Below are 12,380 nucleotides of genomic sequence, written 5' to 3' on the forward strand. Positions count from 1 at the left end.
CAAGAAAATATTTAAAATAGACAACTTTGCGCATTCATACACACATTATCATGCACATGTACGTACAGGCAGATATTCATTTTCTCTCTCAAACAAATAAACACACATATTTAACTGAGATAAAAGTAAAGGGTAACATTGACACTGACTGGAAAAATATACAGTAAAATTTATAAAAAAGTTTAACAGATTTCAGAAAATGAAAAAGTTTGAAAATTTCAGTCACACTACCACCTAAAAGTATAGTGCATCAATTCTGTGTGCTAAATCTCCAATGTAAAGCTGCATAAATATACAAAATCAAGAATATGACACCATTATACAAGAGTGGTCTAAAAAGTTCTCGGCCTGATAGTGAAAATGAGAATGTATGTTTTCAAAAATGTTTATTATTCAACATAATCTCCTTTAACACATTTCATTCAGTGGTGTTTTAGTGGCATTATCCCATCTCTACAGTGTTCCTACGAAGTGCTGCAAAGTATCTGCCTACAGCCACAATTGCTTCTTGATTAGATGAAAAAACACTAACTAGCATGGAAAACTGTGTTTTGGGAAGAGATGGAAGTCCAAGGGATCAAAATCTGGGGAATATGGTGGATGTTCTAGCACTTTAGAGTGCAAATCCCTCAATTTTTCCATCGCCAAGATACTTTTGTGGGCAGGTGCATTGTCTTGATGAAGATGATTTTTTTCTTCTGCAAGCCGGGTCTGTTTTCAAGAATTTTGCATCCACCTTTGTTAGAAGGTTAGAATAATATTCCCTAGTTATTGTTTTACTTCTTTCCAGGTAAGTCAATTAACAGAATTCCTCTTATATTCCAAAAAAATCAATGCCGGACCTTTCCCGCTGATGGGACCATCTTTGCCTTCTTCGAAGCTGAAGAACCAGCTTCTGTCCACTGTATGGATTGTTTCAATTCTGGTGTATAATAGTGAATCCATGTTTCATCCATTGTCAAATATCTATGCAGAAAATCAGTCTTGTTTTTCATAAACAAATTTCATTTTTAAAATGCACCAGGTGCTGTTTGGGAAATATATGAATGTGTTTTTGAGCACACATAGCACCCATATTACCGGTAAAACCAGTAGAAAAAGAACCCTACTGATTTTCAAGCAAATCGATCCACAAGAATTGGAGTCAGAGGTAAAAGCTGGTTTTTGGGTACATTTCAAGGTTTTCATTATGTAACTTGAGGGTGAAGCCAAAATGTAAGAAAGCTAGTTAAAACACCTTAAGCAATATTATTTAAAAAAATCATTACAACATCTTTTCTTTCTTAACTAAAACCGGAAATCCAACCTTCTGATGCAAATAATGCGACAAGAGTGTTTTTTAACTTGTCTTCCATATCAACTATTAAAAATGCCATGTAGGTACCTCTTTACTCAAATGTAATGTCAGAATTTATTCAGTTCTTGATATTAAAATTGAGTTCTGCTGTAAATATTTTTAATAAAAATCCAAGATTCCTTCAAATAACAACACTAGACTATCATCAATAAATATTTCAGTTCAGAAATGTTTGTTACCCATAATTAAATTCTAGAAATTATATAAATTAATAAGTAAAAGAGATCAGGGAATATCTGAGGTCGAACAGAAATAAAGGAAATACTTAAATGAAGAAAATAGTATTAATAGCTATGTCTATATATACATAATTAAACATCACATACCTGTCAGCAAATTTAGGTATTTTTAAAAAGATCTGTTCTGGGTTTCTGACAAAAACTACATTAACATCTACAAATTCATCTCTATTAAGATGGGCCCATTGACCCTTTAAAGATGATTCTTCTTTTTTTACTGGGTCTTCTGCAAACAAGAAATAAATATATAAAGAAGATTATATCACTAATAACAATTTGAGTAAAAAAGTACTAATTTTGAATATATATAAAAATATGCTTAGAATTAAAATATGATTATTTCTCAGATTTTCTATCTACTATTAATGAATGAATGTCTCTTAGCTTGTCTACATTTTTTATCCAAGTTGCCATATATGTAGACTTACCATACTTTTTTGGGTCCAAGCTAGGAAATATTTTTGAAATTATTTAAAAGTCTTAACAGTTTACTGAAACATTAAACCTTATTTATTCAGTTGTATTTTTCACTAGACATGACTTTTTCCAGAAATGGTTTGTTTGTTCTAATTACATCATAAAATTCACAACAAGAAAGTTCTGAATTAATTTTAACATTTTGCTGATGTTTAACAGTAGATACTGAAAGTTTACCCTTTTTTGCAGACCAAATGTTCCCTGTAATTGAAAAAACTCTCAACTGGAGCAGGCAAAAACATGAAATATCAGTCTTTTGAACACCTTAAAAATTGCTTTCCACTTCTCTTCAATAGTATCTGGTACTTTTTCAGAACTTGAACCACAACCTACACTTTGGTTTTGAATTACCTCGTTCAACAATGTACGTTCATCAAATATGTACGTCATCAATATTTATGGAATATTTTATAATTTCATTAACAACTTATCCACTCTCTTCTAAATCAGACAAGGCAATTTCAGTTAATAAATTTATCTACTGAAACTTGCTAACTTTATCAAAACTGGTTATCCACAACTCTAAATATTGGATACTGGAATTATAAAACTTGTCTACGCTTTTGAAGAATTTCTGTTCCTAAACATCATTATTTTCTTTTAGAGTGCATAGCAATTTTTTGGCAGAAGATTGTATAAATCTGGGTTTTTATTTCCTGAAGTTGACAAATTAATCTGGATATGTCTGAAATGCTTCTGTTGCTATGATAGAATTAGCTTCCAATTTCACAACTACATTATTAAATAACTGTAGAGTACCATATAAAAATTTCAAAAAAACAGTTCACCTAGATTTTTAAAAAATCAAATAATAATTTTAGGCATTTGCCACAAGATAAGAAGTATGATTTTAGGCCATCAAAAATGGAAAGAATTCTTTTTATTGAAGGTAACAAACTAAGGAACCTTCTGCTGCTATGAGATAATACTTTTTTGTTTCCACAAATTCACAGAACTCTATAAGTTTCTGTTACTTTCACTGTATATATATATATATATATGAAAATATTTACAAATTTTTATAACAATAACTTCTATGTCCAGGGTTAAAGAATCACATGCTGTTTGTACTGAATTGTGTAGAAAGTATCACTTTGAACTTTTCTGAACACATTTTCATTCCTCTTTCTCTTCACACTACCAAAATTACTATTACAGTTATCAACAGTATAACAAACCAACTTTTCTTCAAGTTTGTATTTTTTCACACACCGCAAAAGATACTGAGAAAAAATTTGAGCAGTTTCACCTGACATTTTATTAAAATTTAAAAGTTTAACTTGAATTCCCTCCTCCAGACTGAATATTTTACAATTGGAACAAGTTTTACATCACTTCTGTTTGAGCTATCCATCGTTAATGTTACATAATTAATGTTTTCCAAAGAACAAAACACATTATCAAATATAAATAGCGAAATAATGTTAACAATAATTGCCTCGGTTTTGATTCTAGCAGATGAAAATTTTGTCATATAACTTTTTATAGTTTAAATGTGCAGTCTGATGTTTTGAAACTGAATTCGTGTCTAGCAGTGTGGTATGAAAATGTAGCTTCTTTAGCAGCACACTCCAGATTACTGTTATTGTTATTCCATCTTTGGCTATAAAAAAATCTCTTGTTTGCTGAAGCAGTAGCATTAATAGTAACCCTATGTTTAGCTGTTTTTACGTGGTCTTCAGTATCTGCTATCTTTTATGTGCAACAGTAAATTCTCCTGCACAGTGTGCCATAAACACGTTCATTATTACTATCATTAAACAATTTCAAAAATTTGAATTCCTGCTGCAGGTTAACATTAACATATTTTCTTTTGTCCATTGCTACACAGTGAGACAAAAAACAAATACGAGATAAAATGATCAAAAATGTGTAAACAAGTTACCTCACACACGAAAACAACATAAACACATTGCCCCTGTGTGTTGCCAAATGACTAAGTAAAAAGTTGTGGCAAGAGCAGTAAGCCACGCCTCCATCAAAATCAATATTTGCAAAATCAACATCAACACTTGCTGCAAGGTCAGCTGAAAGATGCATGGCCATAAGAGAATGTTTAAAAACGCAATGTCAAATATATAGGTCTAAAATTAAAAAAATCCTCATCAGTCATAAAATTCTCAAACTCTGGACATTTTTGCAACCCTGGACGGAACTACCCGGACTGTTCAGGCTAATCCCAGATGTATGGTTACGCCAACATATATCCAGTATCTTCAACTAACTGTAAACATAATGATGCTGACTACCACTTACAGGTGTTGCCAAAATTATTACGACAAAATTATTCTTAAAGCAACAGTACTGAAGGAAAATTTTACTACGTGTAATTTCTTTTTACTTAAAATGACAAAGAAATGAAATAATATTGGAAGAACACACAACTCTAATTCACAAAGGCTAGCCAAGAAACAATATTTAATACAATTATGTATATATTATCAAGTTATTACATTAAAAGCAATATATTGAAAGTTTATTTGAACATCAGCCAACACTGGAATGTAATGTAATAATACAATAAAGTAATTCTCAGAATGCGATCTTGACCATCAGGAACGGCAACAAATATTACTGACATGGTTTTATAAGCATTTATTATTGTTATTGTAAATTTTGAGGAAATCTAGTTTCATTTTACAGGCAATATTTAAAATTTATTGAAAAAATTATAATTAAATTGTGGTTTAACTACAGTTAAAGAAGTTTAAGTACTTAAAAGAATTGGAAAAATGCTTTAAAATATAATTAGAATGTTAATGAAAAATCTTACATGACAAACTATACTGAGCATTTATGCAAAGAGAATACACAAACTTAGTGAAGGCACTGCCACAAAGTCAAACTCAGTTTCAAGCCAGGTAAATCTAGTGCAAAATTTAACAAGGGAAGTTATCCTAATATCTAATGTAGGAACTGCTGAATTAGTATTCTTCTGATAAATCATCTAATGTCTAAGATAAAAATACAAAACAAGTGGTTATTGTACATCTGACATATTATAGGCCAATAAAAAACATATTCAGGAGATCTTGATGAATACTTTTACAAAAAAGAAAGGGGTAAAAAATACGACATGTTATTTATGAATGAAATTGAAAGAAGAAATTACTTTCTATATGTTTCTTGTAGTTTCTCCAATCGTAAAACAAAATTTTTTTTGTCTTCAGTCATTTGACTGGTTTGATGCAGCTCACATCATTCCCTATCTAGTGCTAGTTGTTTCACTTCAGTATACCCCCTACATCCTACATCCCTAACAATTTGTTTTACATATTCCAAATGTTGCCTGCCTGCATAAAGTTTTCTTCTACCTGTCCCTACAATATTAAATTGACTATTCCAAGATGCCTTAATATGTGGCCTATAAATCTATCTCTTCTTTTACTATATTTTTCCAAATGCTTCTCTCTTCATCAATTTGCCGCAACACCTCTTCATTTGTCACTTTAGCCAGCCATCTTATTTTTAAAATTCTACTATAACACCATATTTCAAAAGCTTCTTATCTTTTCTTCTCAGGTACTCCGATCATCCAAGTTTCACTTCCATATAAAGTTGCGTTCCAAACATATACTTTCAAAAATATTTTCCTGATGTTTAAATTAATTTTTGATGTAAAAAAATTATATTTCTGACTGAAGGCTCGTTTTGCCTGTGCTATTCGACATTTTATATCGCACCTGTTTCATTCATCTTTAGTAATTCTACTTCCCAAATAACAAAATTCTTCTACCTCCATAATCTTTTCTCTTCCTATTTTTACATTCAGTGCTCCATCTTCATTATTTCTACTACATTTCATTATTTTCATTTGTTCTTGTTTATTTTCATGAGGTAGTTCTTGCGTAGGACTTCATCCAAACCGTTCATTGTTCCTTCTAAATCTTTTTTACTCTCAACGAGAATTATTGCTATATCATCAGAAAATCGTAGCATCTTTATCTTTTAACCTTGTACTGTTACTCTGGATCTAAATTGTTCTTTAACATCATTAACTGCTAATTCTATGTAAAGATAAAAAGTAACAGGGATAGGAAACATCCTTGTCGGATCCTTTACTTATTACGGTTTCTTTCTTATATTCTTCAGTTATTACTGTTGCTGTTTGGTTCCTGTAAATGTTAGCAATCATTCTTCTATCTCTGCATTTGAACCCTAATTTTTTTTTAAATGCTAAACATTTTATTCGAATCTATGTAATCGAATTGTCTTTTCTAGGTCAATAAATGCCAAGTATGTTGGTTTGTTTTTCTTTAATCTTCCTTTTACTATTAATCTGAGGCTTAAAACTGCTTCCCTTGTCCCTATGAGTTTCCTGAACCCAAATTGGTCTTCTCCAAACACTTCTTCTACTCTACTCTCTATTCTTCTGTACAGAATTCTAGTTAAGATTTTTGATGCATGGCTAGTTAAGCTATAAGCTGTATTCTGTTAAGCTGTTCTGTATTCTTCAAATTTATCTGCTACTGCTTTCTTTGGTATCATGAACACTCTTTTTGAAGTTCATACTTCAAAACTTCCCCTTTTTCATAAATATTACAAACCAGTTTGTATAATCTATCAATCGCTTCCTCACCTGCACTGTACAGTAATTCTACAGGTATTCCATCTATTCCAGGAGCCTTTCTGTCATTCAAATCTTTTATGCTCTCTTCAGATCTCAATATTGTTTCTCCCCTTTCATACTCTTCGACTTCTTCTTCTTCCTCTATAGCACTATTTTCTAATTCATTTCCTCCGTATAACTTTTCAATATATTCCAACCACCTATTGACTATGCCTTTCGTATTATAAATCGATGTACCATCTTTAACACATTATTAGATTTTAATTTATGTACTCCAAAATTTTCCTTAACGTTCCTGCATGCTCCGTCTATTTTACCAATGTTCATTTCTCTTTCTACTTCTGAACATTTTTCTTTAATTCACTCTTCTTTCGCTAGTTTGCACTTCCTGTTTATAGTATTTCTTAATTGTCGATAGTTCCTTGTACTTTCTTCATCACTAGCATTCATATATTTTCTATGTTCATCCATCAGCTGCAATATATCTTCTGAAATCCAAGGTTTTCTATCAGTTCTCTTTGTTCTGCCTAACTTTGCTTCTGTTGAATTTAGAATTTCCTTTTTAACATTCTCTCATTTTCTACCTTATCTTTTTTACTCAGACCTCTTGCGATGTCCTCCTCAAAAATCTTCTTTACCTCCTCTTCCTCAAGCTTCTCTAAATTCCACCAATTCATCTGACACCTTTTCTTCAGGTTTTTAACGCCAATCTACATTTCATTATCACTAAATTATGGTCACTATCAATGTCTGCTCTAGGGTAAGCTTTGTAGTTGACGAGTTGATTTCTAAATCTTTGCTTAACCATGATATAATCTATCTGATACTTTGCAGTATCACCTGGCTTTTACTATGTGTATATTCTTCTACTATGAGATTTAAACTGGGTGTTGGCAATTACTAAATTATACTTTGTGCAAAACTCTATAAGTCGGTCCCCTCTTTCATTTCTTTCACCCAACCCATATTCACCCACAATATTTTCTTCCTTGCCTTTTTCGATGCTTGCATTCCAATCTCCAACTATTATTAAATTTTCATCCCCTTTTATGTGTTTATTGCTTTGTCAATTTCTTCGTCTACATACTCTACCTCATCAATATTATCATCATGGGCACTTAAAGGCAAATAGACGTTAACAATCGTTGTCAGCTTAGAGTTTGATTTTATTACGATAGTTATTCTATCACTAAGCTATGAAATACTCTACTCTTTTCCATATCTTCTTGTTCAATACAAAACCTACTCCTGCCTGTCCATTATTTGAAGCTGAGTTAATTATTCTAAAATCACCTGACCAAAAGTCGTTTTCCTCTTCCCACCAAACATCGCTAATTCCTACTAAATCTACTTTTATCATATCCATTTCTCTCTTTAAATTTTCTAATCTACCAAACTTTTTTAGACTTTAATTTTCTGCTGACCCCTTCCTTAGTAGACCCCACTCAGAGATCCAAACAGTGGACTAGTTTATCTCCGGAATATTTTATAAAGAAAGGCGCCTCCATCTTTGTTATATGAAAATGCAGAGAGCAACATTTTCTGGGAAAAAAGCAGCTGCAGTTTTCCATTGCTTTCAGCTGCACAGTACTCAAAGGATTGAGTAATGTTGATATGACCGTTTAAGTTGTCCTGACCTACGCACTTAACAACTATTTTTAAAGAGCTGCTGCCCTCTTTCAGTAATTGTTCATTAGTCTGGCTCTCAACAGATACCTCTCCGATATGGTTGCACTTTTGGTCCAGCTACTCTGTATCACTGAGAAACCAAGCCCCTCACCATTGACAAGGTCTCATGATTCATAGAGGGAGACAAAAATAATAATACAACTGAAATGAAGTGATATTTCCCATTAAAAAATAAAATATGTAAAATAAACAAAGTGAAATAATATATTAAAACTTACTCATTAAAACAGGTGATTTTAGTCCTGCTGATTTACAAAGGCCATAAATCAATTCAAGATGATCTGATTTTTCGACAGCTAAATTTTTTTTAATGAGATCATGTCTAAAGGAATGCTGATACACTTCTGTTTTTGTAGAATCCAACCACTCTGAGTGAGTCAATGGATCCAGCCATAAGTTTCTGCCAATACTCAAAACAATCTAAACACAAATTAAAATAATATATTTTTTGACAAAATTCTAAAGTTGTGTCTTCTCATTTCGTAAAAGCTGCTAGAAATAACTGTTTCCAAAATAATAATTCAACAGCAGTTATGAGTGATGCAAAACTGCATTATGTAAAAATACTATTACTATAACTGAAAAAACAAATGACCATTTTCAGTTTTCAATTAAAAAATAAGAACATTCAAAATAACACTAATAAAGTTAACAGTATTAAATATATAAAATAAAAAATAAAAAAATATATAAAAAGTAATTTCGATTACTTACGTGTCCAACCAAATAATGATTTTCTCCATAATTATCTATTGCACTCTGTGTTTCTAACAACCAATTACATACAAGCTTATTCGCTGCATCAGACCAATATTTATCAAGATCTGTAGGCTGTAATCTACACAAATAAATATCCACAGCCTGAGGTGGTATCTTCCTTAAGTCTTCAGATAAATAATAAACATCATATGTCTGAAAAACATAAAAGACATATACAGAGATGCACTCTTATATACAGAACTTATATACAGAAAAAAACATATTATACAGAGATGCATGTAGAATTATTTTAATTAAACTAAAATTATACTAATAAAAAAACTTACTAAACTGTTCATACTATAAACAATAAAAATTATTAAGAATAAATTCTGAAATAATATATCTGTATAATATGCATAAATTTCATGAGAAATCAGCGATTATCAATGAAAAAAAAAACTAAACCAAATATTTTTCACCTTTAGATTAATTTAGTTTAACTTTAACATATATTCAAGAATAGCTATCCTATTTTAAGCAAATTTTTCTGGCAAAATATACGACTGCAATGAACTGTATAACTAATAATGTAATAATAAATAAATAATACACCTACATACATACATGGCTAATAACAATAATTTAAAACGTTATAAATTGAATCATCTTGTATTCTTATACATTATCATAGTTATTTCTTACCACAAAAAGCAACCTAGTTGGATATTTCTTCGCTGAATTTAGTATAATTTAATTGTATTTCTTGAATATCTATGTAAAATAATCAATTATACATTAATACTCATATGCATTACTTACTAGATACACACCTATAGAACTCTAACAGTCTCTTCCATTTCTTCTGAGTACTCCCACACATAACATTCTATGTTATGAGTAGTACTACAATATAATTTATTCACATTTTTATGACTTTACAAGTTCATTCATTTAAATTTATGTGCACTTTTATTTTATTAAATCAATAATTAATTACCAGGAACTCTTTTGATTTTCTTTCACTTTCTGTACATCATCCATTTATTCATAGGTACTTTGGTAGAAGTTGGACAGAGTTAATAATCATCTGTTCACTTCCTGTAAAATTTCATGCATTTTCTTTGCTTAAATTTTCTGGAAAGCCTTTCTTCATTATCAGTTGTGCTGACTGATAACATTTCCAGCTGGTTTTTTTTTTTTGTTAATATTTTGTACTTATAAATATCATCATTAATGGTGAATTTACACAAAGAAAGGTCTCAATGTTACCTTTGTTATCATCTTTCTTTACCTAAAGCCTCATATCCTTGCAATTTCCTACTTTATTCAAATTAGTTCATCAACATTCAATAACTCATTTTCCTCTGTTACATTTTCATGCTATCCTTCCATTATTTTTTTTTTTTTTTTGTTATTATGAATATCTTCCATCTAAGTATGTATCTCATTAAATTGAAATTTCTTTTTCTTAATGCATTTTACTTTGAATAATAATACCTTAATATTAATTATTACTCTGTCAGTCCACTTTTTATTTCTTTTATCTTCCTCTACACCAATACCATAAAACTTCCCAAATGTTTATTTTCTCAAAATTTGTATTTCAGAACCATATAAAAAATTAATTTTTTTTTCACAAGTTCATAATGTCTTTGGTTTGCTAACAAACTCCTTCATTTCCAGAATAACAGAGTTTCTTAATTTTCTGATTTCCTCTTTGCATATTCATTATATATAATAATACTTCTAACACATTTAAAATTCTTTAATTGTTTCCAGTCATTTACCCTTCATTTTTACATCTTACCTTAAAATCTAATTATTTTGAAATGTTTATGTTTGTATTTTCATTGTTTATTCTCATTCCAAACTCATTTCTCTTCATTAACTCTTTTGATGTACTGCAATTACTTCTTGATCTTCTGTACATTTATTCAATTTCATTCATTCAAAAATTTAGTTCTTTCACAAATCTAATTCTACTGTCCACACAGCTTTTTCTTTTACAACTTTTAATGCAGATATGAATTTATTTTATCAACTCTTTTTCCAAATTAATTTCCCAATACCATTCATCAATACCATCAACCATTCTCAAATATCTTATTGCATTTTAAAACTAAGCTGATCATCCTAATACATCTAAATTTCCCTTTCCATTTACTGCACTGCTTCCCTCCATACCTTACGAATATAAGAAATAGAGCCTAGTTCCCTTACGCAATACTCCAGCATTGTAATTTTATCAATAAAACCAGTTAATCTTTTTAAGCATCTACCCTTTAAATACCTATCCAAATATTTCATCACAGCTAACCCTCATCTCTCAAGTTACAGAACTATTTTATATATAAATATATTAGACAGCATGTTCTATTTACTCTCTTATAAACAGTTATCTTTTTAATTCTTTAATTCATAAACACTTGCTTAAAAAAAAAAAAAACTTCAAATATGAGAGAACTAAACATTCAGTAGTAGTAACTTATCAAATAATGAATATTTTCCATAAAAATCAAAGGTAATCAGTTTATTAAAGGTTATCAGTTTATATTAAATAGACTCTCACAAATCAGCATATGAGCCACCTTTTGATGGTAATTAGTCCCCTTGTATCTGGAATTGACATGTTTCAAGATTTAAATACAGCTCTTACAAGTTCTTTTTCATTTAAATAAATACATATGAAAAAACAAAAGTATTCATAACAATATTAATAAACATAGTAATAAGAAACAGAGTAATTCTGTAAATTACTGAAAATAAAAAATTATCTACTGAAGTTAATTAAGCAAATTAAAACTACAGAACGTTGTAATTTTTGCAGGTTTATTTAAAAGGATTTTGCAATACATTGTACATTAATTTAAATTTAATAACTTTACTTCATTAATAAAAAAAACACAGTGAATATATTTTTTTAAATTATCGCCGAATGGCTTCGACAACACGTGGCACTTACTAACGTCATGGTAGCCCTGAAAAGGGCCATTGTTATTGTTGAATAACAATACGACGGTTCGTATTTTATAACCTTGAGGTGGCCCTGAAAAGGGCTGTTTTTGCGTTAGCTCTGAGAAAAGCTGTTGGGTCCGGAAGCTGGTCTCCGGCGAGGTTGGGGAGTTGCAGCTCATCCATTGAAATCCGACCGAGCTTTCCCTCAATGGCAGTTGGGTCCCCACTACAGTGTGGCAGTGGTAGCCCCCACAGCCCTGCAGTGTCGGGTCAGCATTGGTCACTCTTTGCCGGTGCAGCCGAGGCGATTCTCCCTGAGCAATCCCACACTGGGCTGGCTCCTGCGACCGAGTCCGCCAGCCAGGGTAATAAAGCCAGCGAGTTGGAGCTG

The 12,380-nt window shown here is 30.8% G+C and overlaps 1 protein-coding gene across 9 annotated transcripts in view; it reads right to left on the reverse strand.

Moving 5' to 3' along the window:
• LOC142320626 (putative ATP-dependent RNA helicase TDRD12) overlaps positions 1-12,380 on the reverse strand; it is a 126,145-nt gene that overhangs the window by 53,966 nt on the left and 59,799 nt on the right. For all 9 annotated transcript variants that reach the window (XR_012755454.1, XR_012755457.1, XR_012755452.1 and 6 more), the window contains exons 17-19: positions 9,047-9,244; positions 8,551-8,752; positions 1,684-1,822 (exon numbers count right to left, since the gene is read on the reverse strand). Coding sequence is in view for 2 of the 9 variants with exons in the window: in XM_075358640.1 (XP_075214755.1) it covers positions 1,684-1,822; positions 8,551-8,752; positions 9,047-9,244 (539 nt within the window). In the remaining 7 variants the exon portion in view is untranslated. The remainder of the gene's footprint in view (positions 1-1,683; positions 1,823-8,550; positions 8,753-9,046; positions 9,245-12,380) is intronic.

Source organism: Lycorma delicatula, chromosome 2, assembly GCF_047948215.1.
Source record: "Lycorma delicatula isolate Av1 chromosome 2, ASM4794821v1, whole genome shotgun sequence".
Classification (NCBI taxonomy): Eukaryota; Metazoa; Arthropoda; class Insecta; order Hemiptera; family Fulgoridae; genus Lycorma; species Lycorma delicatula.